The sequence below is a fragment of the Tamandua tetradactyla genome, chromosome 13, assembly GCF_023851605.1.
Source record: "Tamandua tetradactyla isolate mTamTet1 chromosome 13, mTamTet1.pri, whole genome shotgun sequence".
In the NCBI taxonomy this organism is placed as follows: domain Eukaryota; kingdom Metazoa; phylum Chordata; class Mammalia; order Pilosa; family Myrmecophagidae; genus Tamandua; species Tamandua tetradactyla.
This window is the reverse complement of record NC_135339.1, coordinates 6,855,639-6,874,072: the sequence shown is the minus strand read 5'-3', so window position 1 is coordinate 6,874,072 and position 18,434 is coordinate 6,855,639. Positions and strand designations below refer to the sequence as shown.

Sequence of the window (18,434 nt, the reverse complement as noted above, 5' to 3'; positions counted from 1 at the left end):
GTTTGAAAATAAAAAGGAATTGGCTTTGAGATGATGGGGTAAGAAAGTGGTGTATGGAAGAGGGTGAGAGCTGAGGAAACTAACATGTGATTGTATCAATAGAAGTTAGAATCCTCCGAGAAGTTCTATCGTAAATAAGCTCAAGTCAAAGATTCTTAAGACATTGGGCAAAACTTTGAAACTCTGAAATTCAGAAAGGATATCACATGGAGCATTTTCACTTCAACTTTGGTGAATTCAACATAATGTTTCTGGGCAAGAAAGAAAGGACTTTCCTAGGATGTGCATATGACGGGGAAAATGGTTTGGAAGCAGGCAACCTAGATTTGGCGGGGAACTTAAAATCCCTTGAAGACTTCTGAAATGGAAGGGAAAGAGAGATGTATCAAGATTGGTGGCCTTGGTGTCCCCTTCTCTCTGGATGGCAGAAGGCTAAAGCTGTGTAAACAAACCAGAAAAAAAGAGGAGGGTGGCACAGCAAACATAAAAACGTAGACTTTTGAGACCCCCAACTTCCTGAGAAATCACAGATTTTGTATTTTTGGAAAACCCCATTCCATTAAGTACTAGGAAAAAGTCTTATGAGCTCATAATTAAGTAGGACTAACTGTTAGAGGAATAGTATCTCTTGGAAACAAATGAAAATACGATAAAAGAAAACACTGTAAGTATAAATTGCTTTCCTGACATGAGAGCTGGTTCTAACACTTTCTATCAAATGGGATCTCAGGTTTCTTAATTGCAGGAGCAGGGCTGCCAGGGTCTGATTTTTCTCCTGATGCTTTTCCTGAGGGATGTGACCTTAAAAATAAGGTCGCTCTTCCCGGCCTTGGCTCAGAGCTCTTAACGGTACTGTCCGGGCAAGGGCTATTTCCAGAAAGGACTTCTTGCTACTGGTTGCGGTGGGCTCAGGGGAAAGAAAGAAAGGGGGAAATAATCCCATCAGCTATTTGACATTTTGAACTTCAGAAAAGCTTCGTTTCTCACTTCCGCTAACAGTAAGTCTTGTCACAAATGTCACAGTCATGGGTCCTGCAGACAGCTGTGCTCGAGAGCCACGCTAGAAGGCACGAGGGTGACCTGCCCACGGTGGCATGGCGTACCGGGGCAGGAGGCACCACTGCGGGCTCGCGGGAAGGATGCACAGGCCACCAGCTGGGGGGCAGAGGGCAGGAGAGGAAGTGGACCTTTAGATTTCCTTCCCAGAGGAGGTCTGGGTACCCAACCAGGGTACTCTCTTTCATGTCTTCTCTTCCCTTCTCTCTCTCTCTCTCTCTCTCTCACACACACACACGCACACACACACACACACACACACACTTGCACCCCGTTCTCCAAAAAAATGCTGGTAGGACCCACTCATCACATCGCTGAGAAGTGAGTGGATGGAGCTCATTTGAACAAAAAACTCAGACTTTTTAAAAACAAGCCCTGTCCTGAACATAGCATCAGTACCCAGACCACGTGGAAAGGACAGTCACTAACAGGCTGATGGAAGGACAGGCCTTTCTCTTTCCGTCTGAAAGCAGGTTTAATGTCACCAGTCTATCAGTGCCTGTTACAGGAGCTTGAAAAATAGAAGTAAATGAACAAAGCAAACATGGATACTTTTAATAATCTTTCTTTACCAAGTGCATCGTTTGTAAGACATCTTTATCTTCATAATAGAAGGATAATTAACATCACTAATTATCTAATTAAGTTCATTAAGCATCCACCAACAGAGCACTGAGAAGTTGACATTATGTTCTACTGTCAACAAATGCTTTTGATTTCTTAGGAAGTAATTAAAATGTAAATTAGCATGCCATGATATGCACAGGGGAAGTTCTGAATCAGATATTCATTTCAAAACTGCTTAGAGCAACAGAGTTTGGTCTTTTTTCTTCAATAAAAGCAGACCTAGGCTATTAATGATATATAGTTAAGGTTTCTGACCTTTGATTCAACACTTGGATCATAGGTTCCAGGACTAAGTGACAGCGTTTGCTGAATATATTTGTCACTATGTTTTGTGCTTCTTATATTTTCTCACTTGATCATTTTATTTGGCAGGTTTGTTTGTGTTTGGGGCCCTTTTTTTCTTTGCATCGGCAGGCACTGGGAATCAAACCTGGGTCTCCGGCATGGCAGGTGGGAATTTTGCCTGCTGAGCCACCATGGCCTGCCCTGGGGTCCTTTTTATTTTAAAAAATCACGGCTGATATTTTTTATTCTGAAAATTGTTCTGTAGATCCCATCTTCAATTCTCTGGCTGCACCTGCCCTTTAAAGGCTTTTTAGGGCAAACCTTCTAATGTATCCTTTCTGTCGGGTGAGGTTTGAAAGATGTAATTCTGACTTGCTGAGAGCAAATTCCGCAGGTGCCCCTGGGTACAGTGGAAAGAGGGAACCTGCACACGACGAAATTGCCACCCATCCTCCCTTGGTTGCAGGCTTGCGGTTTTTGCTTGTGAGGGCAGCCCCTGGTTTCTAATGAAATATGATGCCCTGTCGTGCTGGCTGCAGTAACTCCATCCCATTGGGACCTCCCCGGAACGTCGTGGATGCCCCAGGTGTACACGGGAAAAGAAGTTCAGCCAGAGAGAAGCCCCCATGCCCGAAATACCACAAGTTTTCATTCTTTCAAAGATCCCGCTTGAAGCCTGAAAGGCCCGTCTTTTATCAAAGCGCACGGCTTATCATGAAGGGTTAGGGCACATGAATCCCCATTTCAGACACGAGGAAACCCGTGGTCACACCTTGAGCTGATGTTACCTGATCCGTACAAGTAGGGAAAGGGTCTGCGGGTGACCATGAATGAACATCTTCATCCGCCATTTGGATGTTCTGCTGGGGACAGATTGTGGGGATGCAGGGGTCCAGTCCCTCAGTTCTGCATGAACAAGGTTTTAGATAAATGCCCAGGGAATGCGGTGACCTAAGAGAGACCTCATTGGTCCTCTTTAAAGTGTCAGGCGTGGCTGTGAGGAGGGTCTGGGGTGCAGACACAGTGCCACACAGTTGGAGCAGAGAAAGGTATCTGCCCTGGGGTATATGGGTGTGTGCTGTGCTGTGTCACCCACCCTGCTGACCCATGCCCAGGTCCAGGGCTCCCCAAGGAGATGGGCAGTTTGTCGGAGGGCCCTGAGTCCTCCTGAGCTGTGCTGTGGGTCTGCATCCATCCCGAAGAAGGTCGCCTTGTTCTCATGTGTCCATGCAGGGGGCGAAAGGTGTCTCCATTTTCTTGTTCATGCAAAGGATAGTAGCTGGGCTAACAGAGCCCTGGACTGGCCATCTGCTAAAACCAGATGGTGATTCTCCTGATGTGCAGGGAATACCTGTCTCAGCCAGCCGAGAGAATTTTCTCTGCCAATATTTTCCTCTTGTAATATCTATTCTTAATACTCTTACAATGTGGTTGGTTGACTACATCATAATTTACAAGGAAAAGTCATGAATGGCTGGTGCCCCAGCATTCACGCAAGCCTTCTATGGTTGCTTGTTTTCCCATCTCCAACTGGTGACACATCCCCATCTGCTACTGGCACTAAATTGGTGGCTCTTTCACAGTGTCCCACAAGGACACCTTGTGGCCATGGGCCCCGCCACTGGTACATGGTTCAAACTACTGATCTGAGCATTCTTTCAGTCATGTGGCTTCACAAGAAATGCGGTTTATGTTGGTTTGCTTTTGACTGCAAGGTGATGGTTTGGAAGTCTCCAAGTGAGCATGCACTGAGCGTGGAATGGAAAGGAGCATGGAGCTAATGATCCACAAATCAGTGGGACATCCCCAACTCACGTTGTGACCACTGTCCAGTGAAAGGCACACCATATCCATGATCCTGCTTTGAAGGGTCCCTAGGAGCAGTCTCTGAGTTCCTTCTCCAAAGATTTCTACCCCAGAAGAAACATGGAATCTGAAAAGGTTAACCAGAGCTCATCTCTTGCTGGTAGTGATTAATTTTCTTTCCTTTCTCTTCTAAGGGAGTTTATTTGATTACTCAGTTTAAACATGGCAGCCATTATATGTGGTCCACACAGATGATTAACTTGAGTTATTGATTACTCAAATAAATTCAAGTTAATCATCTGTGTGGACCATACATGATTGCTGCCATGTTTAAAGGTCCAAGATAGCAGCCTGACTTACAAAATTTTAAAGTACGAAATACTCCATCTTATGCAATTCAACAGCACATGGGTTTCCTGAGTAGATAGTATTCTTGCTAAGAACACAGAGATGAATGACTCATGGCCCCTGTGTTGAAGGAGTCTTTGTAGTCTGATTATTTATCTCCCTGGTTAGATGGCATCTAAGAAGATTCCCAGTTGATGGGTTTCTGAAAAAAATGTATATGGAACAAGATTTTATAAATTAAGACAGATCTGAAGTTACTTTAGGAACCTGGCAATTTAGAGGAAATCTGGGTTGAATCTTTTTGGAAACCCAAGACAGTCCTTTAAAAGATAATTATGCCCAAGAATCTATTTTGAGGTTGAGGATTTTGCATATAGAATTTCATAGCTGCATTCTGAAAACAAAAGCCCTGATGGGAGGAAGGTACCATCATCCCAAGAAATGCTTCCAATTTTTAAAAATTATGACTTATGGGAAAGATGCATTTTTGTTCACTTGTTTCTCTAAATTCAAACGTTGAAAACTTAAGCATGTTCATCAATGCAAACATGCTTTGTGGTTCAAAAGACAGAAGTGTCCCAAACTCCATAAATTATAAAATGGCAGATGGTCCTGGAGCAGAGAATCTGCCCAGGGCCCCTCCGGAGGTGTAGCTGCCGTTCACAGCCGCTGGGCCCCTAGCTAGCAGCTCACCGGTGGAGGCGCCTGCCACGTGAGTTACAGCCGCTCTCTCGCCCTGGGACCCATCTATTATGAGACACCATTTTGGTTAATTAAAAAAGTCTCTCAAAGTCTCAGAACGGGAAGTTCTGAGATTTTCTTCTCTTTGCCTTTGTTGATCGGGGTGGGTGAAAAGTTGGCTCTTTGGCCTGGCAAAGAAAGGAGGAGAGAATGAATGGGTAGAGGAGAGAAAGAGAAGTAGAAAAAAGCATCCAAATCCAGACCTGGGGCACCTGGGATTTGGACACAAGGGTCCTTGGATAATAATTGATCTACTGGTATAAGAGGAACCAACCATGGCAGTAGCTTGGGCTTTGGATAATGAGAAAAATGGACTCCAACAATGCCAAGGACATATAATGTTGACTCTCGCAAAAGTTCCCCGAGTCCAAGACTTCTATGCTGGGATGGGCTGGGGAGACAGCTGAATGAAACAAATAGGGTGTCTGCTTTCTATGGGGACACAGCTTGCAAGCAGAAGTGAACATATCAAGAAATATTAGGTAGCATTAAATAAGCTGAAGGAAAGACATGAGTTTATGGAAACCGGCTGGTGATTGAAGTCAAAGAATGCTTCTCCAAAGAAGTGAGAATGAAGCCAAGATGAAAGAGTAGCCACCTAACATCTGAGTGATAAGAGCTGTAGGAAAAGGACATGAGTGATGCAAAGGGGAGGCCATTGAGTGCATCGTCATATGACAGAGGAGTCAAGGACCAAGAATAGCCAGCAGTCAGCCCCAAAATGTCGCAGTCTTTAGGAAGAAAGCATCACCATGATGATGCATTTATTTTGAATTCCTCCTAGCCTCCAAACCATGAGCCAATAAATTCCCATTGCATGGTATTTGCTTGACAGCCAAGGAAACTAAAACAACGTCCTTGATTTATTCAAGTCCACTTCCAAATTTTGCAATCATGTACCCTGTTACATCCCGTTTCCTTACTTGGGCAAATGTGGTCTTCTCTGCTTGGAAGATCTTCCTTCCCCCTTCCATCAGCCCAGCCCCCTCCTCCTGGACTTCATGAACACTTCCCCTTCTGAAAGCCAAGCTCTCCCTACCCTGGCCATGACTCTTTGTGGCCACAAAGCATCCCTGGCCCCAGTTGGTGATACTCTTATTTATCTCCCACACTTGACTTTCGTGCCACGGATGCATTGTTCATCCTTAAGGCCCCAGGGTTGGCACAGGACAGAGACTACCACAGGTGCTGGGAATCATTGGCTGAAAAGAAAACTACAAAGAAGAAAGCAAGCCTATCTATTTATGTTTTCAATTGAAACGAAATCCACATAGCATAAAATTAACTACTTTTAAATGTGGCCTTTAGGACATTCACAATGTTGTGTAACCATCACCTGTAGCCCCAGAACATTTTCATCATACCCAAAGGAGACCCCACACCCATTAAGCGGTCACCCCCCACAGTCCCCTGCCCCTGGCAACCACCAGATGTCAGGCCGTCTGTGGCCCACAGGCAACCCAGCAGTGGGGCACCTCCCTGAAAAATCCCAACATGGACCCCAAACCAGTGGGCCTGAGTGGGGCGGCACGTGCAGCAGGCAGGAGGGCAGGGTGTGGTCAGGGTGGTCCCCAGGAACTCCTGTGGTGAACTCAGATTATAAGTCGCACTGTCCTGAGTGCCAAGGCTGGCCGTGGCCAGGTGATCCTGGACAAGGAGACCCTGTCTCTCTCCTTAAAACCTAAAGAAAAAATCCTGACCATGCATTCCAGTCTCCACTATTACCAGGTCCTTGAAATGTCAGTTACAGAATCCAAGCGACCTTGATTCTAGGCATTATTTGGAATGAAAGAACCTCATCTCAGTGCAAGTTCAGGGAAAGGGGTTTTCATGGGTTGCATCCCCGAGGTAGGTCTGCTGTGCCTTCACCTGTCCTCCAGGGTCCCATCTGAAGTGCTTATTTTCTGTCTGTTCCTGAGGAGGTGTGAGTCTTAGTGGGTGTTTCTTCTGAGGATGAGACTGGCAGAAACAGGGGGAGGGTGACGTAAGTTCAGGTAAAGCCTGCGTGAGTCCTGAATCCCTCTGTAGCCCCAGAAGGAAGGTGAAAGAAGAGGTTGGGATGGCTTCCTAGAGAAATCCTGGCACCTGCAATGTTAAAGCTTTCATCCTTTGCTACAGCAGAGTGGTTTGCTTTGGTTTCTTTTTCTAAATAGTCATTTCCCATGTACTCATGGTGATTGAATTTAATAAAAACATCACAGTTCAAAAAAAAAAAAAAGAGAAAGAAAGAAAGGCAAATTAGAAACAATCGTTCAACTCAGAAATTAATATGTGAGTGAATTTAACGAACGATGAATTGTGATGCGCTGAAGCGGTCCCTCTGCACCCGCTTGGAGCGCCAGTTGTTTGTCATTACTGCTGGAAATATGATTATTACTCTGGTATTGCTTGACATTTATTAAGAATCCAGGGGCTGTGTCTCCACAGCAGAGAAAAGTATAATTATCTGGACACCGAGGAAAGAACATTTCCTGGCCTGGGTCACTCGAGTAGATATCCCTAAAGCCCTGTCCACCTTGACTGTGACACTTGTCCCAGGGTCTTGTCACTTGGCACACAAAATACCTTCTTCCTAAGGACCCCCTAACATCTTACGGGCGCCCGTAAAGATAAGACACGGAATTTACCAGCAAACGGGGAAAGCATCCTATTTCATTACTTTCTCATGAATTGCTCCTATCATTTCACTAAAACCCAAGTCTCCACTTAGGACTTAGGTTTAAAGGGAGATATGTCGGCCTTAGGTGGAAAATGCACAACAGGAAAACGGTTTTGGCAATCTGTTTATTGAATGTTTTGTAACCAGAAAAATACTGCATTTGAGACGGGCTTAAACATGGCCATGGAAAGGAAACTGAAACTTCCCGGCTTCTGAATCTGGTCCTTTGTAGGTCCAGAGGTGTAGCTGGTTGGCATTATTTGGGTTTCTTTAATCCTCACTGTGTAGAGTTTGATCTTTTGCCTCCACTTGCCGGGTGGTGGGGACAGAAGAATAGACAAATCCCTCTAGGAATGCGTAATAGTGAGGAGATGTGGTCAGCCCAGGGCCCCTAATACAGAATGCTGGCTTGGCAGGGGTGGAACCCCACGGTGGGAGCTCCAAGGGAGAGCACTGAGAAAGAAAATATTATTAATAATTAGTGTTTGGCATGATAATTACAAAGTGCTGGTAGAGATGCTATTTCCCTGTCCTCTCTCCTCTCTGACTCCAGTGGCATTATTTATCAAATCCCTCAGGCCTCTCAGCCACACCCGTGGAAAAGTGCAGCGTGACCAAAGAGAATGTGGGATCTGTGGAATTGGAAGTGTCTTCCCTATAGACACTGGCTGCTCCCAAGTGGGAGGCCACTTGAACCTTGAACCTGTCTCATGCTTCTTTGGCTAGAGAAAGTTGGGTGCTAAAGGATTCTAGATTTGTCACTTAAATCAAACAGCATGATTATTGCTCTTCCTGGGTGGGATTGTTTATTAGTGAATATTTCAAAACTTCCTAAAATTATAAAGAAGATTGCTTACAGAGGAGCCACGTATTATGTAAAGTCAAGTTTTAAAATGTAGTCATAAAATCAAAATCCACGGTGCTCTTACAACGTCCCGAAACTATTCCTGGAAAGAAAAATGCCATCCATGATTCTGTGGATATTATACCATCCTTCCTTAAACCCCATTAGGCACTTTTCCACCATTTGCCATTTCTTTGTTTAGTATCAGATGAAGTGGTTGGTTTGTGCAATTTTAAAGAACAGGACTTAACAAAAAATTTGGCTTCACACACAGAGTTACACTTGGTACAATGAGTTATTTACACCTGAGAGAAATGTGGGACTGGGTCCACTGAGAGAACGGACTCACCTCCATCTCTGATCCACAAACCTGCCTTAAGTTGAATTGTTGAGGAAATTCCCATTACATTTTTAAATAAACTTTTATTTTGGAATAATTTTAGATTTACTAAAAGTTTCAAAGATAGTGCAGAGAGTTCCCTTATATGCTTTGCACAGTTTATCTTACTGTTCACTTCTTATATTATCAAGGCACATTTGTCACAACTAAGAAATCAACATCGGTACTGAACTCTTCACTGAACTCCAGATTTTATTATGATTGCACCAGTTTACCTATGAGTATAGTTTTTCTGTTCCAGGGTCTAGGCCAGGATCCCACATTACATTTAATTGTCTTGTCTCCTTAGTCTCCTCTGGTCTGGGGTAGTTTCTCAATCTTCTCTTGTTTTCCATGACCTTGACATTGAGCAGTGCTAGGCAGGCACCTGGCAGCATGTTCCTCAGCCTCAACCTGGGTTTCTTTGATCTTTATCTCATGATGAGCCTGGAGCTACGGATTTTGGGAAAGAAAAACACAGAGGTGATGTATTCTCAGAAGGTGCATTTATCCAACATCTGCGGTGTTATTTACACTTTATCACTTGGTTAAACTAGTGTTTGCCAGGTTTTTCCCCTGGAAAATTACTATTTTTCCCTGTCCATGGTTGATTCTTTGGAAGCAAGTTACTAAGTCTAGCCCATCTTCAACGCTGTGAACAATAGCTTGATCTTCTAAAGAGGGGAATATCTCTCTATATATTATTTGGACTTCTTATAGATGGAAGATTTGTCTCTTCTGTCCCACTTATTTGTTTATTCAATCTTTTTATGTACATCAGAAGATACTTATGCCTATTTATTTTATGCTTTAGACTATAATCCAATTTTAAGTTATTTATTTTGTTGCTCACATTGTCCTAACTTTTTGCCCGTATGATTCAATTGATCTCACGCTTGCTTTAACTATAGATCTCTTGATCTCTTTATCGCTGGTCCATATGAATTTTGTGTGTTTTAATACAATTCCACTGTAACGTGTCCTAACATTTTTGGTGTGTGCATTAGGAAAAGTGAGGTTCTGCCATAGTAACAAACATCCCCAAATATAATTAGTCTACAATAGCAAAGGTTCTTTCCCACTCATGCTGCAAGTGCATTGTGAGGTAGGCAAGATCGCTGCTGTGCCTCATCCTCACTCAGCACCAATGGCTGATGGAGCAGCCACTATCTGGAAGGTTCAATGTTGCCCTGGCGGAGGTTAAGAAACAGAGCTCAGCAAATCACTCATGGGCCCTTACAGATTTAGCTCACTCCTCTCTGGCCTCACCTGGCTAAGGGGCAGGAAGTACAATCACATCAAGTACCTCCTTGAGGAGGAGAGAAGAGGAAATATTTGGCGAGCAGCACTAATGATTAGCACACTATTTTCTTTCAGTTTTTCATTTCTATGCAAGCAGATTTTATTGTCACTAGTGCTTGCATTCTGTTTTCTAACCTCCTTTTAAAATCAGGAACCTGGTCCCATAGGATTAAGTATCCTTGACACCAGGGCTTCAGTGAGTGGCTGTGTAGGGTGTGGCCTGTGTAAGAACATCAGTCCAAGGTGGTGAAGGAGGCTGGAATCCTTTGCTCTGCTATTCAAGTCCACCATCCCTTCCAGGACAGGGTCTGCCCAAAGGAGACACGGAGATGCTGTCAGGACTAGTGGCTGCCTTCTGTGAGAGCATGATTTGTGACCACTGCGTCATAGCCATCATGGGCATGAGTCATCGCTATTTCACCATCCCTCCATGTTCGGATATTTAAATTGTGTCTTTTTGCTACTATAAAGTATAGTGAAAAGTATTGTCCACTGAATATTTGGGCATATTTGGTCAGTCTCATTATCCACATACTCTGTATTTGTGAATTTGTCTATTCACTAAAATATATTTGTATCCACAAAATCAATATTTGCCACACTTTTGCAGTCATTCATAAATGTGTACCAAGCAGCAAAAAAATCCAAGTTGCCTGGACAAGGCATTACTCTGCCTTCTTGTTTGAGCTCTCATACTGCAAACAAGTGTCCTTTCTGAGGTCTGTGTAGTGACACATTTCCCACAGTTTGTGCTTTCTGTTGGTAACTTTGCTGTTTCAAATCCTCAAGTGTAGTGCTGAAGTGTTGTCTAGAGTTCCTAAACCCAGAGGGCTGTGATGCACCTTACAGGAAAAATACGTGTGATTGACAAGCTTTGTGCAGGCATGTGTTGTAGTGCTGTTGGCCACAAGTTCGATGTTAATGAATCAACAATGTATATTAAATAAGGAGTCTTGAAACAGAAATGCACATAAAGCAAACTTATATATTGAACAGTGGATGAAAATATTGTGACCACAGGCTTGCAGGTACCTAACTCTGCATTTCCCTTAAGTGCAATGGTTCAGTATCAGATAATTCATCATTTGGCAGCAACTTTGTAGAATATAACAATTGAGGATAATGAGAATTGACTATCTTATTATTTCCTTTGGATAAATTAGTAACAGTGAGAATGGTGAGTGAAAGTATTAAAGATGAAAAGGTGGCACTTCTTGCTATAAAGTTCACCCCCTACCTTGCCTGCACAGTGCTTGACTTGGGAGGCCAGGACCTGTGCTTTAATCCTTACACCATCCTTCTGAGCAGATTTGAGTTGCTGGCTGTAATGCTGGCTTTTCACATTTTTCTGAGGCCTGGAAGCTGTGATTATAGGACTAATGATGCTTTAAGCAAACAAGGGTAATGACGGTCACCATTGCGTAGCAGGGGCTTCCTGTGGGAGAGCTTGGCTAGGCGGATCACCAGCAGCTGGTAGGCTCTGGGGGTGACCCTTGGAAAGGCAGGTGCCACCAAGCTGCAGTCAGCTAACAAAGGTGACCCTCCAGGTAAGACATGCCCACAAGTCCTAAGGCTGCGTCCCATCCCCCACTCAAGGTCTGACCTATATCCTGAAGCCAAACTCTTCTCTAAGGAGATGCTGGTAGAACAGGGCACAGGCCTTTTGAGACCAGATCTGCTTTCTCTCTCAAATCTCCAAATAGCCTTTGGAGGCCCTTTGTTTGACTCCAAAGTTTCTCAAATTCTTAAATATCAAGCAGTCACTAAGTAAAGGCTATTTAACTCCATAAGGGTTGCAAAGCTCTGCTCAGAATTTGTCCCGATTGATTCGCCTTGTTCATGGCTGTCCAGACAGATGGGCCTCTGACCTTGAGCCGACCTAAATCAGCTTCCTCTCATGTTCAGATATTAAGGGTTTACAACTCCCCAGGGCATGAGAGGACTACAAGTCCATGTGCACTCAAAGCGCAAAGGGAAATGCTATGTTGTGTTCGCATAGCATTGTGGAAATGCACATGGCAGAAATACACACATTGCAGAGTCCCAGGCCTGACACATCTTGTCCTGGCTGAGTCACTCATCCCCATTTGACCTATTACCTCTTCTGTAAAATGGGGTAGATTCACTATAGATGTGCCAGGAGGCTAAATATAAAATGTGATAATGTTTATGAAAACTTATTTTTCAGTGGTTAAATGCTAAATGCATATTAATTAACTTGATTGAACATTACAAGAACAAGCCCAGGTCCATGTCTAATATCTGGAAACATGGGGGGATGTTTTTGTTGTCTACTTTTGTATTCATCTGTTTTGGGGCATGTTTGGTAATTTCTGTCTGATAACAATTTTGCGTGAAGATTCTAGACTAGAAGTTCTAGATTGTATTATCTTTCTCTTGAGAGGAATTTCTTTGTCTCCTGGCATGGAGTTGTAGCAGGGACAGAGCACCTTAATGCACTCAGAGATTGAGCTAAGTCTGGGCTGGGTTTCAGCTTTGGAAGGCCTGGTTTATTTCCAGTCTGCCTTTAACCCTCTGGTCAGGTCAATCTGAGAACCCACCAGAGAGCCTTCCTCTTCTTGGCTTCTACAAACTAAGGCTGCTGGAACATTTGCATATTGTTTTAGCTTCCTAGGTTACTCAAGCAAGTGCCATGAAACGGGCTGGGTTAAACAACAGGAGTTTATTTGCTCATGGTTTGAGTTTGGGAAAAAGTCCAAATCAAGTTGTTACTGTGTGATGCTTTCTTCCCAGAGGCTTACATTCTGGGGCTGGCAGCCAGTGACCCTGGTCTTTTCTGTCACGTGGCAAGGCACATGGTGGTGTCTCCTGGTCCCTTCCTCCTTTGCCAGGTCCCGCTGATGTTCGGTTTCTTGCTTCCTGTGACTTTCTCTCTGTCTGGTTGAATTTCACTGTGCTTATATAGGACCCCAGTAAGAGAATTAAGACCCATCCTAATTGAGGTGGGCCATACCTTAACTGAAGTGCCTCATTAAGAGGCCCTACTTATAATGGGCTCACACCCACAGGAGTGGATTGATTTTAAGAACATGTTTGTCCTGTGGCACATAGCTCCAAAACACCATATATATCTTCTCAGGCTCTCAGCCCACATTGCTTATGCATCATCAGTTGCCTAAACATGAATATTAAGGCAGAAGGCTGGTCTTACTTCTTTATAATGTCCTATTTCTGATATCCTGGTCCCTTGTATCTTGGATATGTTGATGGGCCTAAACTCCAATTTTTATGTTCCCAGCCACCTGAGATAGCCCAAAGCTCTTGGCTACCACTTTCTGTTTGGCTTCTCAGCCTTTTGTGCTATTTTTAAATTTGCAAATACTTCAAGGGTACAATAAAAGGCACAGTATATTTAGCTCCTAAAATCTTGTCTCTCACTGTAGCCCTCTGCTGTTTGAAAGCAGATTATTCCGATCTCGCTCTTTTAGTTATTCTTGGTAGGAAGTTTGGCCATCTACAATCTAGAGCCTCACAGCTGGGCTTGGAAATAGTTCACTAACATGTATGTTGAGTGTGAGAGTAGTTTAGCAGTAGTCAAGTTTATATTCATGTGGTTGTGATTGATTTGACCAGCAAATTTTGTAATCATTATTTCTGATGGAAATCGATAATAGAGGGATTTCATGTAAAAGCACAATAACATTAAGCTGTGATTTGTTTTGTCTTTTCTCTAGGATTTCGTGTCATGTATAGAAAACTATAGGAGAAAAGGACAAGAGCTATATGCATCCTTGTATAAAGACCACGTGCAGGTAAGAAGCAAAACCTATCCTTTCTCAACACAGTAGACCAGAATCCAACTTAAACCTGAACTAAGGAATCAGAAGGGCCTTTTCTTTAAGTTCTAGATTAGTTTACACCTTATAAGATCTTATAAGTGGTGTGTAAGGGACTATGGGGTGTGTCAAGGGTCAACGAATATGAAACTGTGGTGTCTGCTGCTAGAGCAACAAATAGACGATGATAAACATAAACCAATTAGTGTGGCCTCATTCTTGCCACATAAGCTCAGTTGAGAACCCATAGTGTGCCCCTGGGAATAGGGATTCATGAAATGTGCAGCCTGCTGCCCGGAAACTCGCAGGCTAGCGACACAGCCTCCCCAGCTGCCCTGCGAGGAATAAGAGCTGCAGTGCTCATCAGAAGGGTCAGATGTGGGAGAGAAGGTTTGGGGACTATCCAAGACATACTCTTGGTCTCTGTCAAAGAGATCGGTGGGCATGTCTGATTTCTCCAACTGCACACACTGATCTTTCAGACACTCATTTTGGAGAAGGATTCCCCCATGGGCATCTATGCAATGTCAACATTTCCGGTTGTGTTGCACAGCTAGGCAGTGTGCCTTGCTGTCTTGTGTGGGGATTGCCTGTGTGCATTGGAAATTCCCCTTTGCATCAGTGACCTACCATATGCATTCATTGATTTCATTCAAGAACAGTAACATGGCTAATAAATTCAACTACTAATGGAATGGGGAGGATAGGATGCATTGTTTAGATTGCATCCTTTATTTGTGGGCATCTTCATCACCCTTATACCATTTCCAGGCAGAAGATGTTATTTATCTAAACTTCCAAATCAGTTCCTAGTGAAGAGTGTGACCGGTTCTGTTTCTGTGGTTGGAAGAGCCTGGATATTTTTGTTATGGCTAGGAGATATGCTTGGTACTACCTTCGTGATTTTCCATTGAAATATGTGAGACTTCAGGTGCATGTGGTAGGAGGGCTGGAGAGAAGGACCAAACCCAGAAGGAAGGAGCCCAGGTCTCCTGGAGCCTTGGCCTGGCTCACTTTCAGCAGCATGGCCTGACTGACTAGGGTGGAGAGTACTTGGAAAGTTGTACAGAGTTTTGCTTTTGATTGAGGTATTTTCAAGAAAATCAGCATTTTGAGGCTAATCCACAAGGAAACTTTCCAAGTGTTTAAATATTTAAGACAGGTTGTTTTGATCTTTTCAAGAATGCAGATATAATCGCTGTCTGCCAGGAAGTAATGGGGTCTGGATCGTTCACCCCGTATTTTTTAAGGGGCACTGTAATTTTCCTACTCAGGCCCATTCCACTGACAGAGATTAGGCTTGTAAAGTCTGCCACATTCCTCAAGAAGTATGTCTTACTGGGTACAGCCAATGTAGTCCTATCAAAGAGGGTGATTGTAATGAGTTTTAAGGCCCACAGACATGTCAGCGATGAGCCAACCTGAGACCTTACCCATAACCAAGAGGCCATTGCAGGTTGCAGGAACCCACAGTACGAAAAGAGCATTACCCAGGGCCCCGGAAATTAACTTAAGCATCATCGCATTCCACAAATTATCAACAGCAAATGGCTTTTTCTCTTAATTCTTGAAATATCTTCTCACTCCAGAAATACTGGCAAAAACAGTTTTCTTGTCTTGTCCAAATTATATTTCTTCTCTTCTCTGTGGCCCAGTTGCTCTTACTCAGCTCTGTTCTAGACCCAAACTATCCAAATCCTCATCATTCATCATAGTGATGCCTCATTCTGTCTGTAGAAAATTTGGTCTTCAGTGGTTGAAGCTCTTTGCAAGATGTCCATCACCCCAGAACAGGCCTTGCTTTTAGTGTGTGCAGGGCCACTCTGCTCAGTCCCTAAATGTTCATGAAGAATCCATCCCAGATGTGTCAGATTCAAGTTTCGGAAACTCAGCTCAAACTGACTTAGGTAATGTTTTGATTTGTTACTGAAAAGTCCAGGGGAAGGAAGAGAAGGCTTCAAGCAGAGTTGGACCCAGGCAGTCAAGCTTTGGCTCTAAGGAACCATGCCCCCCCCAGCACACACACACTCACATGCACACACACACACACACACACACACACACACACATACATGTTCACATATGTATGCGATTACTAATGAGTTTGAGGCACGAAGGCTAGAGATGAGACAGTCAGTGAGTCTGAAACGAACCTACCCTCTGCTCACCAAGCTGTGGATCCTGGCATGAGACAGGCTTCATGAAAGTTTGGGCAGTCATTTTCTAATCTGCACAGAGGCACTGTCTTATTATTACACTGTGTGCCTGAAGGGCTACCTCTGCCAGGGAAGAAAAGATAAATGATTCAAAATGGCTCATTATAAAAGATCATCTCAACAAAAAGAAGACAGTGGTGGAAGAAAGGGGGGTACAGAAAGGTATAAGACTTACAAAACACAATTAGCAAAGTGGCAGGAATAAAGCTTGTTTCATCAATAATTTCCCTAAATGTGAATGGATTAAATTCTCCAGTCAAAAGGCAGAAATTGGCAGAATGGATAAAGAACATGACCTAACCATATGCTGTTTACAAGAAATCCATCTTAGATCCATAGATACAAATAGATTGAAAGTTAAAGAATGGAAAAATATTTCATGCAAATAATAGTCAAAGAAGAGCTGGGGTGGCTATATTAATATTAGACAAAATAGACTTCAAGTCAAAAGTTATTAGAAAAGACAAGATAGATATTATATGTCAATGAAAGGATCAATAAAAAACTTCAACAATTATATGTGTACCTAACAACAGAGAGACAAAAAATATCTGAAGTAAACACTGATAGAACTGAAGGGAGAAATGGACAGTTCCACAATAATAGGTGCAGACATCAATACACCACTTTCAATACTGAGTAGAACAGAAGATCATTAAGGAAATAGAGAACTTGAGTAATACTATAAGCCATGGAAAACTTCAGCTAACACCGGCAGAATGTATATTACTTTCAAATGCACACGGATAATTCTCTAGGATAGACAAGGGAAATCAAAATAAAATAAAAATATTGAAATCATAAAAAGTAACCTCTCTGACCAAAATGGAGTGAAGCCAAAAATCATTAACAGAAGAAAAACAAGCAAATTAAAAAGTGTGTGGAAATTGGGATGGGCAATGGTGGTTCAGTGGCAGATTTCTCGCCTGCCATGCTGGAGACCTGGGTTTGATTCCCAGTTCCTGCCCATGCCAAAAGAAAAGTGTGGAAATTAAACAGCATACCCTTAAATAACCAATGGATTAAAGATGAAATCATAAAGGAAATGTGAAAATACTTAGTGGCAAATCAAAACAAAGACACAAGAAGGGGGTCCAAGGGTAGTTCAGTGGTAGGATTCTCACCTACCATGCAGAAGACCCAGGATTGATTCCTGGTCCATGAACTTCCCAAGAAACAAACAAAACAAACAATTAAACAAATGGTACTGCAATTACAGGATACTCACATGGAAAAGTAATAAAATGTGACTCCACCATACAGCATACAAAAAAAGAAAAGAAAATGATACAAAGACACACCATACCATAGCTTATGGGATACAACAACGGCGTAGATAAGATTTCTTATATTTAAAAAGAAAAAAATCTCAAATTAGTAACCTCATTTTAAAACCTGAAGAGCTAGAAGAACAAGAACAAAGGAAACTCAAAGTTAGCAGACAGAAGGAAACAATTAAATTAGAGCAGAGATCAATGACATAGAGATGAGGAAAACAACCAAGAGAATAAACAAAACAAAAAGTGAATTCTTTGAGAAAATCAGTAAAGTAACAAACCTTTAGCTAGATTGACAAGGAAATGAAGGGTACAGATGTAAATAATTAAAATCAGAAAGGGCAATGGTGATATCACTACAGATCTTACAAAAATAAAAATGATTATAACAGAATATTATAAAGAACTGTATGCTAAAAACTAGATAATCTAGAAGTAATAGAAAAATTCCTGGAAATGCCGTAATCATCCAAATTGACTCAAGAAGAAATAGCAAACATCAACAAACCTATAACCCGTACAGTGACTGAATCAATAGTAAAACACTTTCCACCAAAGAAAAGTCCGGGATCAGATGAGTTCATTGTAAATTCTATCAAATATTGAAAGAAGAATTAATAACAATCCTTCTCAAACTCTTCCAAAGAGTTCAAGAGGAGGGAACACTTCCTAATTCATCCTTTGAGGCCAGCATTATTCTGATACCAAAGTCTGGTAAAGGCATCACAAGGAAAGAAAATAATAGGCCAATTTCCTTTCTGAATATAGGTGTGAAGGTCCTTAACAGAATTCTACCAAACCAAATCCAATGGCACATTAAAAATATTACACTGTAATGATTTCACAAATATTAGAGGTGGTATTATTTTCACTAATATGAAAGGTTTTAGCATAGGTGAACACTCTAGAATCCTTGAACATTCTAACATAATATGATAGTAGGATTGGAGACCCACTTAGAAATCATCTAGGCAAAGTTCTCATTTAATAGTTGGAGAATCTGAGGTCCAGAGATGGTAGTAAGCTGTTTAAATCGGTCTTCGGATTCCCATGACATTTCTAATCCAGACAAGTAGAAAACGTCTCTTTAGCATCGT

The 18,434-nt window shown here is 42.5% G+C and overlaps 1 protein-coding gene across 7 annotated transcripts in view; it reads left to right on the top strand.

Annotated features, from left to right (window-relative positions):
• The window catches only part of WDFY4 (WDFY family member 4), a 281,815-nt gene that overhangs the window by 150,969 nt on the left and 112,412 nt on the right, over positions 1 to 18,434 (top strand). For all 7 annotated transcript variants that reach the window (XM_077124655.1, XM_077124656.1, XM_077124653.1 and 4 more), the window contains one exon: positions 13,743 to 13,820. In XM_077124655.1, coding sequence (XP_076980770.1) covers positions 13,743 to 13,820 — 78 coding nt within the window. The remainder of the gene's footprint in view (positions 1 to 13,742; positions 13,821 to 18,434) is intronic.